The 18,281-nt window shown below is 41.1% G+C and overlaps 1 protein-coding gene across 1 annotated transcript in view; it reads right to left on the bottom strand.

Moving 5' to 3' along the window:
• CFAP221 (cilia and flagella associated protein 221) overlaps window positions 1-18,281 on the bottom strand; it is a 101,255-nt gene that overhangs the window by 62,686 nt on the left and 20,288 nt on the right. The window contains exon 6 of the mRNA XM_055316399.1: window positions 8,889-8,992. Coding sequence (XP_055172374.1) covers window positions 8,889-8,992 — 104 coding nt within the window. The remainder of the gene's footprint in view (window positions 1-8,888; window positions 8,993-18,281) is intronic.

The raw sequence follows: 18,281 nt of genomic DNA, 5'->3' as shown, positions 1-18,281 counted from the left end.
GATTAGGACAGAAGAGATGTGACCTCAGCATCCTGGAAGAACAGGGAGACAGCTGTAGAAGTAACTATGTTGACCTGACATTTCTATTGTTTTAGACCTGGGACTGGAAGGCTGGAGGTGACATCATGGGGACAGAAGGGAGGAACTGACCACACAACGGCAGCATACAACACACACGACGACTCACCTGGCCCTTGTGAGCCTGGGAGGGGCAGCAATGGGAGATATTCTCCCAGGATTCAGGAAACCCCAGACTGTGGGCCAGACCCTGGCTTCCAATCCCAGCTCTGCCCTTGGACAACTTATCTAAATACCCCATGCCTTGGGTTCCTCATCTACAAAGTGGACACACTAATAGCATCGACTCATAAATACTGTTGGGAGTATGAAATGAGTGGTGCTGATGCTTGGCACATGGTAAGTGCCATGTAAGCATCAGCTACTATGATCATTATTATCACCATCATCATTCCTTTCCCATGTTATTCTTCTGCTGGCAGCAGGCCTTACTCAAAGGTGAGTAAGATGCTGAGTAGAACCAGTACCAAAAAAAGGTATTTTTTAAAGATTTTATTTATTTGAGAGAGCGAAAGAGAGAGACTGAGAGAGACTGAGAGACAGAGAGAGAGAGAGAGAGAGAGAGAGAGAAACAGACTCCCTGCTGACCTGGAAGCCCCATGTGGGGCTCAAACCTGGGACCCAGAGATCATGACCTGAGCCAAAGGCAGACGCTTAACTGGCTGAGCCACCCAGGTGCCGTTAACACAGTTACTATGCATAAAAACTGCAAATTCAAAAATTAATACACTTTGAAGGAGGAAAAGGACATGAGTAAAAGCAGGTGAAGAACACACAGCACAAGAGGGATGACCTCAGAACTCAGAGGGTTCACCAGAGTCTTAAAAAAATTATAGACAGCCTGATCTTGCCACAGTGAGAGTCACCAGTTTCAAGGAAGCAACAGAAGAACACACTAAAAGGAGATGAAGAGAGAGTTGGTGGCACTTAGGAATCATGCAGAAAATAGAAAAGGAACAGTCACTGAGGTAGACACTGTATTAGACAGAACTACAAACCCCCACACACAGACATATATGCACATGTATGGAAACACAGGCAGAGCCATGGCAGGCAGGAATGAGGAATCCACACAAAATTAAAAAGTTAAATTATTTTAAAGAAGGTAACAGGGGCACCTGGGATGCTCAGTGATTGAGCATCTGCCTTAGGTTGTGATCCCAGGGTCCTGGGATCAAGTCCCATATCGGGCTCCCCACAGGGAGCCTGCTTCTCCCTCTGCCTGTGTCTCTGCTTCTCTCTCTCTCTCTCTCTGTGTGTCTCTCATGAATAAATAAATAAAATCTTAAAAAAAAAAAAACAAAGAAGATAGCAGATACCAAGGGCAAGGGTAGCCAACACCTACATATAATTTATATTCCTGAGCAAGAGAACAAAGCAAATAGAAGATTGAAATATTCCTAATTTTAATTATTTGAAATATTTCCTCAAATAAAGAAAGTCCTTTTTCTCCAGATCACAAGGACATGCCATGGTCAAGGAAAACAAATGATACAGAGCAACACCAATATGTATCCTGGCAAAGTACTTAACTTCAAGACTGAAACAAAAACAAAAACAAAAAGAATTCTAAGGGCATCCAGAATTCACCTTGGGTGGGTAAAGATTCCAGGCAGCCTCTGAATTCCTAGCACATTCAAAGTAAAGAGCAGTTGAGCGATGTCTACCAAGTTCTGAGGGGAACAGAATTGTAAATCAAGACAAGTCAAGTTGTCCTTCAAGATGACAGACGGCAGAGACATGGTCAAACAATGTAAGCATCCTCGGTATGTAGCCTCAGGGAACTTATGGTTAACAAGCTACTAGATTACACAATCCAGACAAGCCAGGAACGGAATAGACAAAAAATTTAGGATGTAGAAAATATGTATCAAAGAATGGAGGTGACACCCCGGTTCTACTGAAATAGAAACTAAGTAACTATGGCATTTCTGGTTATAAGACAGATGCAAATGCTGTAAACCCAGATAAGGTTAGATAATCTCATGGAACACAAAGCCATTAAGGAGGGAGGGAGGGACAGTGCGTGGATGCTACCTCCCTCCTTTCTGCACTGCCAAGTTTCTAGCTGAACTTCAAGTGTGCAGCTGAAGACAACAGTGGCTCTGTCCTCTTAATGTCTTTATAATCTCTTTTCTTAATTTGAGCAGTAAATTTTAAGAATATCACGCATATCAAGGAAGTTCATCAATTCCTTTGGCTTCACCATTTTTTTTTAATTTTTTTATTTATTTACGATAGTCACAGAGAGAGAGAGAGAGGCAGAGACACAAGCAGAGGGAGAAGCAGGCTCCATGCCGGGAGCCCGACGTGGGATTCGATCCCGGGTCTCCAGGATCGCGCCCTGGGCCAAAGGCAGGCGCTAAACCGCTGCGCCACCCAGGGATCCCTTCACCATTTTTTAAAATCGCATCAAGTAACACATATTTTTATAACAAACATACTTGATTTTTACAAAGCCACTTCTTAAAGAACTATTTATGTTTGCTCAACCCATTATCTCCCACACTTATTTACACCCAGAGCTTTTCTTTTCTTTTTTTTAAACTTTGTTTTTGCTATTACTCGGTTTTGGGTATATCATCTTTTTCAGACCAGCCCTGTGGGACCCACAGAAAGGCCTGCTCTCCTGCAAGCAAAGCTGGCATTACCTTTCAGTCTCCTGGAAGATAGGATTTTCCAGCAGGATTTTCAAGCCATCCCTGAGCCTCAGTGGGACTGGCACTTCTGGATGAGCAGCAGAGGTACTGAGTTTGGTCAAGGTACAGGAATTGGTCTCTGGGTGAGGTTCACTGAACCCTGCTGGCCAACTGAACTCAAACCAGGCCAGACAAATGGTCATCTTGAACAAGAGATACATAGGGACTCTGAAGGCAAGAATACACAAGGCCTGGTTGAGAGCTATTTTTAATCTCCCTAAATTTCCTCTCACAAAATAGAATTTTCCTAAACTCTTAGTCTGTAATAAAGTTCTATTTGTTGTCTTCTCCTGTATCAAGGTGTCCTAGCATCATTACTCTTCCAGCTTAGGGGAGAAGGTGAGAGCTTGAGTCTGGAGTCAGACAGACCCTGTTGCCTTGAGCATGTCATCTGGCTCCCTGAGTCTTGGTGTTGATTGCTGTAAAAGGCCATGCTACTATCTCCCTCCTCATAGGGTTGTGAGATGCAATGGGGAGGTGCATGCAATATACTTAGCACAGTGACCGTCATGTGGTTAACAATTAGTAAATGAGAGCAATTATTAGCATTAGGCCAGCTACCCTGTGTATAACCACTGCCACCCTCAAGGAACACAGAGTATCAGGTAAAATGCAGCATTGCTACCCATGTGACAGAGCTGCTCAGAGCCTGTGCATAAAGAATTACCACCTGTCTAGCTTTTCTTGCTTTTTTCAGAATGCTGCTATAAATCAGTTATATATGTCCTTAAATAAGAGGCTTAGGGAACTCATTTGCATTTGATGTATTAACTGTCCCTAATTGTTCTCACTTACTCACTATTAAATTTGGTGCTTTAGAAAGTCATAAAAACATCTGATCTCTTGATTTTACTTCTCATAAGCATTCTATTCCAACTTGGCATATGGCTTCTGGCTCTTCTCTGGTTTGCTGAACTAGAAGGTGATCAGAAGCACTTTGCTGGTGTATTTTACTCATTTCTATCACTTGCCAAAGATATAGCTGTATGTCTCCATTTCTCTATGTAGCCATATGATCAGTATTCTTTTCTGGGATGAAGCTATCCATGATGGTCCTAGCCACCAACAAGAAACATTTTATGGGGGCTTCTTTTGTGTGCTGAACATCCAAAGACTGTACCATTGTCTCAACAATCCTGGTCTGTCCCCTGCACTTATACAACACAGGTGCATCGTGAGGTGGGTAGAAAAGCAGGGGCAACCTTCCCTATTCATATTATGGGTTTGCTCATAGATTCCCAAAGGCTTCTGGACCCTGCTGGTGAGGCTTATTATATGATAGAATACCTCAGTCTGGGGATGGGGGAGGGATGGGGAAGGGGGCCCTTGGGAGAAAAAAGAGGCAAAAAAGAAATGAGTTAACACTCACTTCCTTTTTTTAAATATTTCATTTATTTATTTATGAGAGACACAGAGAGAGAGGCAGAGACACAGGCAGAGGGAGAAGCAGGCTCCACCTGCAGGGAGCCCGACGTGGAACTCGATCCTGGATCCCCAGGATCAGGCACTGGGCTGAAGGCTGCGCTAAACCGCTGAGCCACCAGAGCTGCCCAACACTCACTTCCTTTTGAAACCAGTAAATGCTGGGGTATGAGGAGCACCTTGGAAGGTATTGCAGGAGTATGAATGAATCCGACTGGGATCACATGATTGGACTAGGAGTCAAGTCTTTATGATCCCCCCGCAAGAGTAGGTATACAGAGGTGCCTTGGACTTTGACAGGTCGGCTGCAGTGTTTATGGCATTCTAGTGCTCATCCCAGGGGAAGGGAAGCTGTTCTTTGTCAAGATGTGCTGTCTGCTGGGCCTATAGGTAACACTTACAAACAAAAAGTAGTGTGGGTCCAAAGAAGGGGAAGAGGTACTGGGATTATGCCCAAATCAATATAAAATTGTCATAAATTTGCATTTCATAAGAAAATGCAAAATATAAAATTACTTATGATGGCTGATGTATTCCTTGGTAACGAGAAAAAAGATAACAAAAGTATTAAAACTTTCTATAAGAACTCCACGCAAAAGTCCTCAGGGACTCTTGCTTAACTAGCCATTTTATGCTACAATTTGCTATTTATATGAATTGTATGCATTCCTCCTGGTGTGACACCAAGCAAATGTCCAGGATCTCAAAGTGGTCCAAAGTAAACAAGTCCAACAATTTTGTGTGGCATTTGGCTGTTCTCCAACACTAATAAGATCTTGGCCAAAGTCATGTAGTGCTGGCTCTTCCAGAATGATCAACAAAGTGTTCTTGATGTTTTAATTGCATGTGATTTCTTGTCAGCAATATAAAGAAGGTCACAAAATCCTGTACCTCTTGTCCCCAATCAAGAAGATCTTGGCACCATCAGCAGATCCAGCTTCTGACAGCTATAGTGCACTCATGCATCTTAAGGATGCCCGGTGGGCAAATGGCCAGTTGAGTTAAAGTCAGGGGGTACTATGTCAGATTCACAGCTTGTAAATGGAATTAGCTTAATTCAAATTTTTTCATTTGGCAAGCTTGAGCACAAAATGCCTGGGAGGCATGGATAAATGATGTTTCTCGTTCCTAGAGAAGATGTTGCTTTATAACCCCATGGACCACAGATGTCTCCATGGGGTGTAGACAATCAGTTACGAAAATATGCCCAAGAGTATGTATATTTATACAACCTAACTGGATAAAATCTGCCCATGGTGCTTTGTCTATCAGGGCCCAATGTGTAAAATGGGGGCAATAAGGACTTACTGGCCAAAAAATGATCCATGACTGTCCAACTGTATAAAATCTATGAGTCAAGTCAGATGCCTGGCAAGTCGCAAAAGCCCAGAATCTGCCTGGGCCACATACCAGCCGAACTGCATTCACTGTCCTTGCAGTCAGAGCTTTTTACTGCCGGTGGGTAAAAGTCATTGTAAATCCCATAGCATCAAAAAAAAAAATTCTCATAGCCTCAAAGATGTATAACAGGTGTATATAGAGACCTCAACAAAAGGAAACCAAAGCAAGAAAGTGCCTGAGAGACCAGTGGACCAAGGAATGCACTAAACCTCATAAAATGACTCCTGAGAAGGCTGAAGGATCCAGCTTAGACCAGCTTGTAAAGCCACATCAACAATGCCATCCACATGATGCAGAACATTTAATATCATAAAGATGGGGTCTCCATTGTTAAAGAGCCCTGGCTTGTTCTCATTTGTCCGTTCATTCATTCACTTGCTTGCTCACTTACTGTCTTGCTCCTTCCCTCTCTCCCTCACTCATGCCTTCACTTGCATCACACTCTTCTGATTTTCCTCCTAGGTCTCTGTCCCAGACCCACTTCTCCTTGGTGTCCTCTGAGGGCCAGTGTGTCCAGGGCTTGGTTCTCCATCCACTCCTCTTCTCTAGCTAAACCCACTCCTTGGGCAACCTCATCTCTATCCCACAGCTGTACATTCCATCAGTACCTAGGTGACACTGAAATTTATGCCCCTAGCTCACACCTCTCTCCTATCTCCAAACTGGTATATTCAATTTAATTTCACTTAAAGGAGGAATTTAAAAGACATGCAACAAACAAATCACTGGGAACAACCAGAAAGCCTATCAGATGGATCAAAGTGCTCATGGATCACCCATTTGTCTGAATCATGTGGCTGTGCAATTTATAATCTGAGGGCTCAGAGAAATGCCTGTATAATTTTGAAGTGTTTCGTGTATAGTTTTCATCCATCTATGTTCAACACTGTATTTGTTTATTGTGTATGCAGTCTTCAGATTTTGAATTGGCTGTGTTTCAAACGCTTTTAGTAGATTAATACTCTGTATCCTGGGACATAGTTCTTTGTAGAAGTACAGCTTGGCCATAAGAATCTCTAGCTTGCTTTCAAAATCTCCCTGCCTTTTCCTTGTCATTGACACCAGCTCAGTTCAGGCTCTCAAAGCCTATGTGATTTCATTCCCAACACACTGGTTTCCTGGTCTCTTGCCTGTATTCACTTCAGTCACCCCTGCACACTGCAGCTGTGCTGACCTTCCCAAACAACAGGTGGTTCCCTTCTGCCTATGGAGCTTAACAGAATTATAGACCATCAAGTGGGGCAGGATCGTTTAGAGGAACCTAGTCCAGTGATTGCCAAACACCACTCCAAGGAATGTCCCCATCAGGATCACTGGGAGAGGGGGGGATGCTTGCTACTGGCACAGAAAACCAGACTCATAAATCACTGGGGATGGGTTTTTTGGCTTCATCACTGTCTTAAGTCTTCAGCATCTTGGGGTAGTGTCCAACTCTAAGCCCCATCTGCTAACTCTCCTCTGCAACACCCACCAGTCTTCACTGATGGTGAACTAGCTACTGAATAAAACACCAATTCCATATTTGGGCATCTTTAATGATGCACCAGGAGCTGCCGGGCCCAAGGCTTTTCCTTTCTACACCATAGGGATTCTTCTTACTGACACATCTGGCCTGCCTCCAGTACCTTTCTCTTCTCCACGTTCCTACAGTGACCTGATACTTTTTTTTTTTACCAGGGTTTATCTGGATATGCTTAGTATGTGTCTTTCAGTGACAGTCCCAGGGGGTCAGGGTAGTCTGATGGCCTAGAGTGGGCCAGAGTCTCTTCTGTCTTGCCATCATCTCTTAAATTGAGTCTAGACTAAGATCACTGGAGGTAGCTCACTTTACCAACTTACCTCCTAGGTCAAATTCTTACAAGCTCTTCAGAGTTAAGGTAAAAATTCAATTTTATTTTATGAGGCAGGACACAGACTTTGGAACCAGAATGTCCAGTTTCAAATCCTACCCCTGCCACTTAACTGCTGAGTGTCCCTGGACAAGTCATTTAATCTCTTGGTGCCTCATTTCTAGGTCTATAAAATGGAAAGAATAATGATACCAATCTTACATAATTTTGGTATGGATTAAATATACATGTACTTATATAAAATGTATCTATATCTGTCACTTGGAATAGTACCTGGCACATAATAGTCACTAAGTAAGGGCTACTATTATGATTCTACCAAAAGACAGTGAGAACACCAACTATAATTAAAAGCAGAAATATAATCTTGTTTAGTATAATTCTGGTAACTACTTATTCTCTCTTTTTATTTTTATTTTTTTTAATTTTTATTTATTTATGATAGTCACACACACAGAGAGAGAGAGAGGCAGAGACACAGGCAGAGGGAGAAGCAGGCTCCATGCACCGGGAGCCTGATGTGGGATTCGATCCCGAGTCTCCAGGATCGCGCCCTGGGCCAAAGGCAGGCGCCAAACCGCTGCACCACCCAGGGATCCCTTATTCTCTCTTTTTAAAGCCTAGAAATAATAGAGCTTCTCTCTGGAAAGAGAATTGAGTCTTATTTTTACAATATAAATAGTAAGCTATATTATATTTCAAAAATCTCAGAATGGTCCCTGGTTCTCTAAGAAATAATCTACATACATCTCATAATTTAAAAGTAATTCAAAATTTCTGCTTTGAACACTCATAGATGTACTTGGAATCAGGATATTAATGGCTAGCTACCCAGACATTCAAAAACAAAACTATTTTTGTGTTCATAATAGAACACTGTGGACAGATATTTCAAGCCCAAACCCAAATATCAAGAGACAGATACTGGGAAGCAGAAATCACTTCAGATGGAGATTTTGCTTTCAAAAGTTCTGAGCAGCATTAGGATCTATGTATTTTGGGGCAGGCAAAGACAGACTGTCCATACCATGCACGCAGTAAATTCACGACAGCTTCAATAATATTGAAAGCTTAGAGATAGTATTCCCATTTTATTTGAAATTGAATAAAATGGACACACCAAGGATACACCAAGAGCCAAAATTAGAATAGGAATGGTTAACTTCAGATTTCAAGTTTTGGTCTTGGAAGAAATTTATCTGGACACTATTATAAATTATCTGCATGATACAAATGATCTCAAAGTGTCCTCACTCTCAAGTGTCCAATCCCAATTTACAATATGTCAGACACATCAAATTTGTTATTGTTACACATGTGAAAATATCATATTGAAATGTAGTTTACTCTCTTTTATAACTTGAGGCCTACTCTCCAAATCCTCTTTGATCTGAGAATTCTAAGGAAATCAGAAACTTGAAATCTTGACTGTCCTTACCTGATACTGGGTCAATAGTGAAGGCTTCATGAGATTGAACCAAAGTGATATGAAACTCGAAGTCTACAGGGCAGCTGCATTGCAAAGGGAGAACATGTTTTTTGCTGCAAAAAAAAAAAAAAAAGGAAAAAAATTTCTTTATAACTAGTTCTTTTGATATCAAGTAATAGAGACTCAAGCTACATAAAAACAACCACAACAGGGATTACAGTCAACGCAGGTATAATAATTCCTGGGTGCCACCTATCACACACATGTCCTAGATATTAACTCTTCTGATCCCATGGTCATCCCCACTTACAGACAAGGCAAATGAAGCACAAAAGAGGGTAAGTGTCGTGCCCAAGGTGACTCGGCTAGTTAGTAGCAGAACTGGGATTCAAGGCAGGTCAGCTGTGCCCAGTTTCTAACACTCCAAGTACTTCTGTCCACACTGCCTCTCGAGTACTGTCAGGTTTATCCTGTGAACACTGTGAGTGACAGGGAAAGGGCTTCTCTGCCACACAATGGGCCCCAGGAAACCTAGGGAATGCTGAATGAGCAGGCTTTACACAAAGAAGCCTGAGAAGCCCCTGACCTTTGCAGAGCTTGGACCTAGACCGTGTTAAAGAAACCACACTTCCAGTTGTATTTGACTGCAATGTACCAGAGACTCCTTGTTTGATAGGAAGGCCAACAAGCAGTAGAGGACCTAGACAGCTCCCTCTCCCAAGACAAGTCCGACTTCCAAGTGTGCTTGAAGTTGTCCCTTATGGCACTGTAGGAGTTGCTATGGCTGTGGCATTTCTCAGAGAGCCCTGAGCTTCTCCTCATGTCTTCTCCTTCTATCTAGGGGGCCAGAGTTTGCAGGATGAGTGAGGTATGGAGAAGCTGAGTTCTCTAGTTGTCACTTGGCATCCCACAGACACAGAGCTGGGACAGGTGACCAGAACTCCTTTCAGCAGCTGGATACTGAACTCCTCCCCTAACAGACTCAGCCCTGCCCTCTATCCCTGCCTTTCCTTCTGCCTCCTCCCTTATCTACCTCGTAACTCCTGTGCCCCTGCAGTCCATCTTGCCCTCCCGCCCCATGGTTGGTCCCTACCTCTTAACATTTTGATGAAAGCCTTCCTGCCAAATGCCCTTCTCCCTCTCATTTTCCAGTCCATGTGGAAGAACGTGACTGTGATTAGGTTCAGCAGAGCTGCCAGGCCAGCTAGCATGCTGCCTTCTGGGTGGTGCCCATCCCGACCTAGTCTACCTGGAAACTTCTCCTTTCAGGACACACTTCCTTACCTACCTGTCTACTAGGAGAGTCTAAGTCCTATGAAGACAGAGCTGAGCCTACTTGCTTCTCCAGCATAACCTCAACGAAATTCCAGAGTCCTGCACAGGCCAAGTACTCAACGAATATTTGTTGGAGCAAAGTAAAATAACTATTTTTCAGTAGTAATTCTGGGGATACGGTATAGTTTAGATGTGGTTTTAAAAATTATGCCAAGAACATTTTTATTTGGCTTTAAATTCATTATCTTTAAAAAATTTCTGGACTATTCCAAATGTAAAGAAAAATATAGAGAATTATGTAACAGAGATCCCTTTACCCACTGCCAAGCTCTTGAATCTTCTGCTTTGAGCAAATCAGTGTTTTATTTTTAAGGTGTTTTTTTTTTTTATTTGAGAGAGAGAAAAAGAGAGAAAGAGAATAAGCAGAGGGGAGGGATAGAGGGAGAAGGAGAAGCAGACTCTCTGTTAAGCAGGGAGCTGGACATGGGGCTTGATCTCAGAACCCTGAGAGCATGACCTGAGCCTAAGGCAGAGGCTTAACCAATTGAGCCACCCAGGTGCCCCCAGTGTTTTATTTTTAAAGAAATAAAACATTACAGAACACTTGAAACTCCCTGTACACCTCTCCCCATCTTCTACTTCATCCCTCCCCAAGGGTAGAGGAAAGGATGTCTCTACTGTCCATCATGCCAATGCATTTTATAATACCACAACATATGTAGGTACTCACAAAATACATAATATTGTATTATTTGTTTTCAACAATATCTCTCTAAAACTTGCTAATGCTGCTTAATGCTATCTTTCTGAGATTTATCCACAATAATCAATTTTTATCTATGACACATGAAGTATTGTTCATTCATTTTACTAGTGAAGAGTATTCTATTCCATGACTATATCATTCTTACTTACCCACTCTTGCTGAAGGGCATTTAGATTGGACTTTTCCACTATTGCAATGGCCATTCTTGTGTGTGACTCCTTATGGCTCTGTACCAGAGCTACCCTAGGTATACCCGAGAAATGGAATTGCTGGGTATTAGTAAAGTAAAATGATCAGTTTTACTAGATATGGCCCAAATGTTCTCCAAAGCCCTTTTACCAATGTATATGTCTATTAGCAGCCTACGAGAGTGCTTGTTGCTAACCAACACAGGATTTTCAGACATTTTAACTTCTATTGACCCAATGAGGGTGAAATGGTATCTCATTTTATTTTCATATTCATTTTTCTGAGGTTGAACTTCTATTCATATGGATCCATTTGGGTTCTCTCCTTTATGAATTACCTGTATAGATCCTTTACCTATTTTTCTATGAACTTGTTCTGTTCTCTTATTAATTTGTAAATTTTAGATATTAATTTTGTCAATTATATCCAGTGATATAAATTCAAGACAAGGGTCATTATTTAGAGTAATCTCTTCAGCCAACAGTGAGATGAGCCCTCCATAGGCTTTTTAACCAAGCTTATAAATCCTGTGCTCAGTCAGGCTCTCTAGAAGTACCTAGTCCATTTTAACTCTCTGAGATGCTTCCTAATTCTGAAACACAGAATTAATGAATGAAGGTCATTACATTTTCAAGCCAATTTACCCTAATAGACTCTCGGGCCCCACTGAACATCAGCTATGCCACAGCACTGGGGAGATAAAACTAACAGTACAAGTTACACATGCCCGCCAAGAAGTGAGTCTTGGGCAGTGGTCAATGTGAAGTCTAAACTGCTCAGACATGATCTCTGAAGACCAGGCCAGTAACTCTCATAGCCACCAGAGCCAGATAGCGCTTGGGTTGGTAACCCCAGTGATCTACTCAGAGCTGCCCATGGGGGTAAAGCCAGCTACTCAAGAATGTTTTTGCTAAGAGCTGCATATTTGCATTTTCCTGAACTAAAACAAAAAAAAGACTACTGGGCTTTTTTTATATCCCCAATTTTAGACTATTTTGAGCTCTGATAATTCCCATAGAAAAGGTGTCAAGGTGTTTGTTTAGTGATGATTACATGAAGCCAAGTTCCTGATGCATTAACTAGTCTGGAAAAACAAACAATTCCTTAAGGGCACAGAATTCCAAGTAACCTGATTCAGAATGAGAAATGGCAATGTAAATAACACAGATTTGCTTTCATTACTGCAGCTCATATTATGGAAGTCGAATAAGCATAGATGATCACCATAATCATAAATCTAGCACAGTCTAGATGAATTTGGGTCACAAGGAATTTTGACAAATATATGGTTTGATTAGAAAATTTTCATATTTGAAAAAACCAGAATCCTGTTAGAATCTAAGAGGACTTAGAAATTCTAAACTAGGAATGCCTGGGTGGCTTAGTGGTTGAGCATCTGCCTTTGCCTCAGGGCGTGATCCCGGGGTCTTGGGATCGAGTCCCACATCAGGTTGCCTACAGGGAGCCTGCTTCTCCCTCTGCCTATGCCTCTGCCTCTCTCCTGTGTTTCTCATGAATAAATAAATAAATAATATTATAAAGAAGAAATTCTAAACTAAATACCCATCCTAAATACCATTAAAACTGATCCACACTGAAGAAACATGAATAAATACACATATCTTATGCCTATGGTTCCTCAGGCACAAACAGGACCCTGAGTTCTCCTAACTTTGAGGAAGCAGCCAGTTAAAATATCAAAGCAGATATAAGCAGGTACTTTTGAAGTTAACCACAATTTTTATCCCCGTTACCTTATCATTTAAACATTTTATCAGTTATGCTAAGGCTACATATAAAGTACTTTAAATGATGTATAAAAATATACCAAGTTCTTTAAAGGATTATTCCCTATTTTGAATAAAATTCAACCCAAACCATTTATTTTTTTACTATCTTTAAAATTTAAACTCAATTAATTAATATAGAGTGTATTATTAGTTTCAGGAAGTAGATAGAGTTCAGTGATTCATTAGTCTTATATAACACCCATTGCTCATTACATCACATTTATTTTTTTAAATATTTTTAAAATCTCTACACCCAATGTGGGGCTCGAACATGCAATCCTGAGATCAAGAGCTGCAGATTCCACTGAATGAGCAAACCTGATGCTTCCCAACCCAAACCTTTTAAATACTAGACTTACATCATAATTACATACAAGTTGTGTGCCTATTAAAAGAGGAGAGTATACATTTTCCTTATGGAAATTGGATATTTCAAAATAACAATATAAATTCAAATTTCTTCCTTCTTCCTTCTCTAAATAAAGGGCCAAACATCACACTGTTTTCCAGTTAATTATATAACATTCATTTTTACCTTAGTCTGATGTTATTTTCATCATTTACCCTAAAATTTAGCATTGTATTATTGAGGAAGTAATCAAGGCTTTTTTTGAGAGAAGGAATGATCTTGTGAATTTGTAGACAACATAAAATCAAATTTCCTCCCTAATTCCAAAATCTCAGTATGCAGAAAGTGGAATAAGCACCTTGCCATACATAGGATTTAACTTCTTTTTGAAGAACGAATGTTAACTGGCAACAGCATGACAAATGCTAACTTATGACAAGATTTTGGACTCAGATGGCACAATAAATTAACCATTAGCTATGACACCTGTATAAAATCTGAGGGTAACATCCTCAAGATAAAGAAAGGCATCCCTACAAAGACGTATGGAGAATTTAAACTATAACATTGACTATTGCTTGTCAATTTTGTAGGACTTTTTTTTTGTCAACTACTCATTGATGAAGGATCCTGAATAGATCAAAAGACAAGGGTGGTAACGATGTATTGATGTCACATTCCTTCCCTTGGAGATGTACAGGAGACTCATGAAAAAATCAGATCTGGGCAAGCTTTGGGATCATACACTGTGGCAGCTTTAAAACAACTCTATAAACTCTTTCCAAACTCCTTCCATTGACAGGGGGATCCTAGGCCTTCTTGCCTGAAATCTGGGCTCTATGACTACTTAATTGCCAGAATGCCATGGAAGTGATGCTGTACTGCTTTCCTGAGACCAAGCCTAAGAAACAGGTACCTCTAGCTGCTCTTGAGATACTCATTCTGCAACATACTGACCATGTTGTAAGAAAGTTCAAGCACCTGTGGAGAGAACCAAGGCTCCCAGCCCTCAGCCCAGCTGAATACCCAGATATCAGCCAGCATGTGAGTGGAGCATCTTGCAAAGTGGAACTCTCAGCCCCCAGGTGAGCAGCCCCAACTGACTCCACATGGAGTGATGACCTTCTCCACTGAGCCTTGCCCACGTTGTATACCCACAAGCAAAGCAAGTGATTGTTGTTCTTTTAAGCCACTACTTCTGGGGTGCCTGGGTGGCTTAGTCAGTTAGGCATCTGACTTCAGCTCAGGCCATGATCCCAGAAGCCTGGGATCAAGCCCCACATCAGGCTCCCTGCTCAGGGGGGAGCCTGCTTCTCCTTCTCCCTCTGCCTGCTGCTCCCCTGCTTGTGCTCTCTCTCTCTCTGTCAAATAAATAAATAAAATCTTAAAAAATAAATCACTACTTCTAGGGTGGTTCATTACAAAGCAATGGAAAATAGACACAAATGGCATTCCCTCTTTCTTGTTTCTTCTTTAGTGAATGATTACCCTCATTTCTGATTACGGTCTTAATTTGGCAATTTTAAGGTTTTTTTTTTTTTTTTTTGTATTAGCCCTTATATATACCAATCACTATGCTCGTATTTTGATTAACCCTCCTAACAACATGCTAAGTACTATTACTACGCTCATTTTATGGACAAATGAGCTGACCTATAGGCTAGTCCAAAGGCACGCACTTCATAAGAGATGAGTGTAAATTAAATGAAGGACCACAGAACCTGAGCTGTTCATTGCTATGCTACATTACCTATCTGTGGGCTCTAAATATCAAGGAATAGCTAATGACATACCATTGTTTGCACTGTAGTCCTCTTCTCTATTGACATTCTCTATGAAACTGAGCCCTCTGTGCTTTATTTATTGAGATTTTTAGAAGGTGTTTCCTTTAATTATTCCGTCAGCAAGAAAAGCCTAGAAAATCCCAAGACCTCTTCTCAAATGTTACAACCTCCTCTCAAGCACTGCTATGCAACATAGAGTCAAAGGAAGAAATTTGAGGACTGGCTAGTTATTTTCCTTGAAGTTTTAGATGTCAATTGTTGTACCCAGAATGCAATCCAAACCAGAAAGAAATCAGATAAAGTGATTAGTTGCCTGATGAGCCAGACCCCTCCCCCCACCCTCCCAAATAGGCAACGATTTGAAAAGATATAAAGAGCTGAGGGTAAATTATGTTTCAAATTTCAAAGTATGCCCTTTTATCGAAGATAATTTATGTTCTTATGAACTTTCATGTGCTGCTTATCTTATTTTCAAAGACACAATTAATCTCACCAGGATTGGAGCCTCAAACCAGAAGCAGAGTGGGCCCATGATACTTAATGATAGAGTCAAATAAAGACAAACATAAAGAAATATTCAAGTAGCAGGCAGTTAATTATTTTTTACACCTGGAGAATGAAACACCACCCTCATTTGAGCCTATGCCTAGACCAATATGGGAGACAAAGAGCAAGAAGGTGAAGAATCAGGGAGGTTTGATGTCTTTCTCTTGCTGGCTTGGGCTTTGAGCTCTTTTCTTGCGTTTGGTTCAACTCTTTCCTTGACCTACTTACTTAGTCCTCCCTGTTGGTAAACCCCCCCACTCCCTGCCTTTACTCACGCCTCTGTAGTTTAGGAAAACTGATCCTAAGGAGCAACCAGAATTAAATGAGGTCACGTCTGCATTTTTGGTAAAAGAAGCTAAGGCATTTCTCTAAGGGCTGTAATAGAACTGACTTCAGAAAAAATTAGAGGTGGCCATGACGTGTTATCCACTTTTTGCAGAGATAATCTATGCCTTATTCATACTTAAAAAAAAAAACACACACACACACACTTTAACAAAATATGATAAAACAGGGCACCTGGGTGGCTCAGTCGGTTAAGCACCTGCCTTCACCTCAGGACTTGATCCTGGGATCAAGTCCTGCATTGGGCTCCAGCTCAGCAGGGAGCCTGCTTCTCCTTCTGCCTCTCTCTCTGACTCTCATGAATAAACAAATAAAATCTTTAAAAAAAATATGGTAAAACATACATAACCTAAAGTTTACCATTTTAACTATTTTTAGGTATACAGTTTAGCACATTTGCATTGTTGTACAACTATCACTTCCATCCTTCTCCAGAGCTCTTTTCATCACACAAAACTGAAACTCTGTCCCCAGTAAACACTAACTGCCCCTTGCCCCACTCCCCAGTCCCCGGCAATTGCCATCTCTTCTATTTTCTATCTTTGAATTTGACAACTCCAAGTACCTCATATAAGTGGTTTCATACAACATAAAATAGCTTTTAAGAGTTAAACATTAACTTCACTAAAAAGTTAAAGTATTCATATAAATAATAAATACTAGAGAAAACAGCCATTACAACTCACTGGAGTTGCAGATAATGTGGAATAAGATGGGGTAAGGAGCAAAATTCAGGGGTGGCTCCTCTGAGTCAGGGCAGGGCCCCTGGCTGAGACCACAGAACACAGGGGCATCTGGCATCAGGAAGGAAGTCACACTCAAGGGAAAGGAAGCAACTGAGCTGTGATGTGAAGGGAGATGAAAAGCCTCCTGCAGGCTGATTTCTCTTTTATTGAGAAAAATATAGCATTTATTCAGAGAAGATAAAAAGATACACTAAAGATTACTGTTAGGCCTTTTCTTCATTTAGAATAGAGGGCACAAGAAACCGCATGCTGTCTGCCTTCAAAACATACCCCCTCAGAGCTCTGTGACTTACAACGTTGGGCCTGACACAGTCGGCAGGGCACCCAGCTGCTGGCTTATGGTCTTGCGGCTTACCCATCAGCAATTATTAGAACAAAAAGCTCACTTGGAAGAGGAGTCAGAGATGAATTTTTAAAGCAAAGCAACTTAGGTGCAAATAAGTTTGGTCTTGAAATGATAGTATATAAGGATTTTTTGTGAGAAAGATGGGGCCTATTTAAGAAAAAGGAGGCAATTCAGTTGACTGGTTGCTAATCACCCTTAAGTATTCTTACAAGCATTAGATAATCACATTCTAGAAACTGTATTTTGTTTTGTTTTTAAATTTAATTTATTTATTTGTTTGAGATTGATTGATTGATTGATGTATTTGAGGGAGAGTGAAAATGTGGGAAGGGGCAGAGGGAGAGGGAGAGAATATCCAAGCAGACTCCCCATTGAGCATGGAACTCAACTGGGGCCTTGATCTTACGACCCCGAGATCAGGACCTGAGCAAAAACTGAGTCAGATGGAAAAAGAAAAGACAATAACAACAAAAAACTGAGATGCTTAACGGAGTATGTCATCCAGGTGCCCCTCTAGAAACCATGTTAAAAGCACATATGTGTATGCAGGTATCACAAACCTGTGATGCTCAGCATGGAGCACAGAAGCAGTGGTGACCAGATGTGGCTGCTCAGACAGTGTTTGGTATGAGATTTGACAGCTGCATAAACCAAACAAGGACAAGGGGTGCCCAGAAAACACTTTCCCCTTAAGAGCATCTCTCTAGCATTGAAAAAAATCCCATGTTCGTCTTTGCTTCTTCCACAAATGTGCTTTAGGTAGATATGGAAACTCCTCGTGTTTTTTTTTTTTTAAGATTTTATTTATATATTCATGAGAGACACACAGAGAGAGGCAGAGACATAGGTAGTGGGAGAAGCAAGTTCCCTGTGGGGAGCCTGATGAGGGACTTGACCCCAGGACTCCAGGATCATGACCTGAGCTGAAGGGAGACGCTCAACCACTGAGCCATCCAGGTGTACCCTCATGTTGTATTCTTAAATATCAGAATTAGGAACCGACCCTGAATATTTGTTGTAGAATTTAAAATGTAGAACATTTTAAAGTTCTTACAGCTTAGTCCATGACACCAGCTTGGTAGTTTCACATAAATCACAAAATATATGTGCTATGGAATTTAAGGAATCATTCCAAGAACGTATACAAAGGCTAGAGGACCCTCAGCAACAGAAATACCCCACCTTTAATTACTGTCACTGATACACACACTCATTTGCTCAAGATGCTGACCAAACATTGGTGTCACTCTGTCCCTTAACCCCATG

The sequence above is a fragment of the Nyctereutes procyonoides genome, unplaced genomic scaffold (genome assembly GCF_905146905.1).
Source record: "Nyctereutes procyonoides isolate TBG_1078 unplaced genomic scaffold, NYPRO_anot_genome, whole genome shotgun sequence".
Lineage (NCBI taxonomy): Eukaryota > Metazoa > Chordata > Mammalia > Carnivora > Canidae > Nyctereutes > Nyctereutes procyonoides.
The sequence above is the reverse complement of the archived record's forward strand: the minus strand, read 5'-3'. Positions and strand labels throughout refer to the sequence as shown.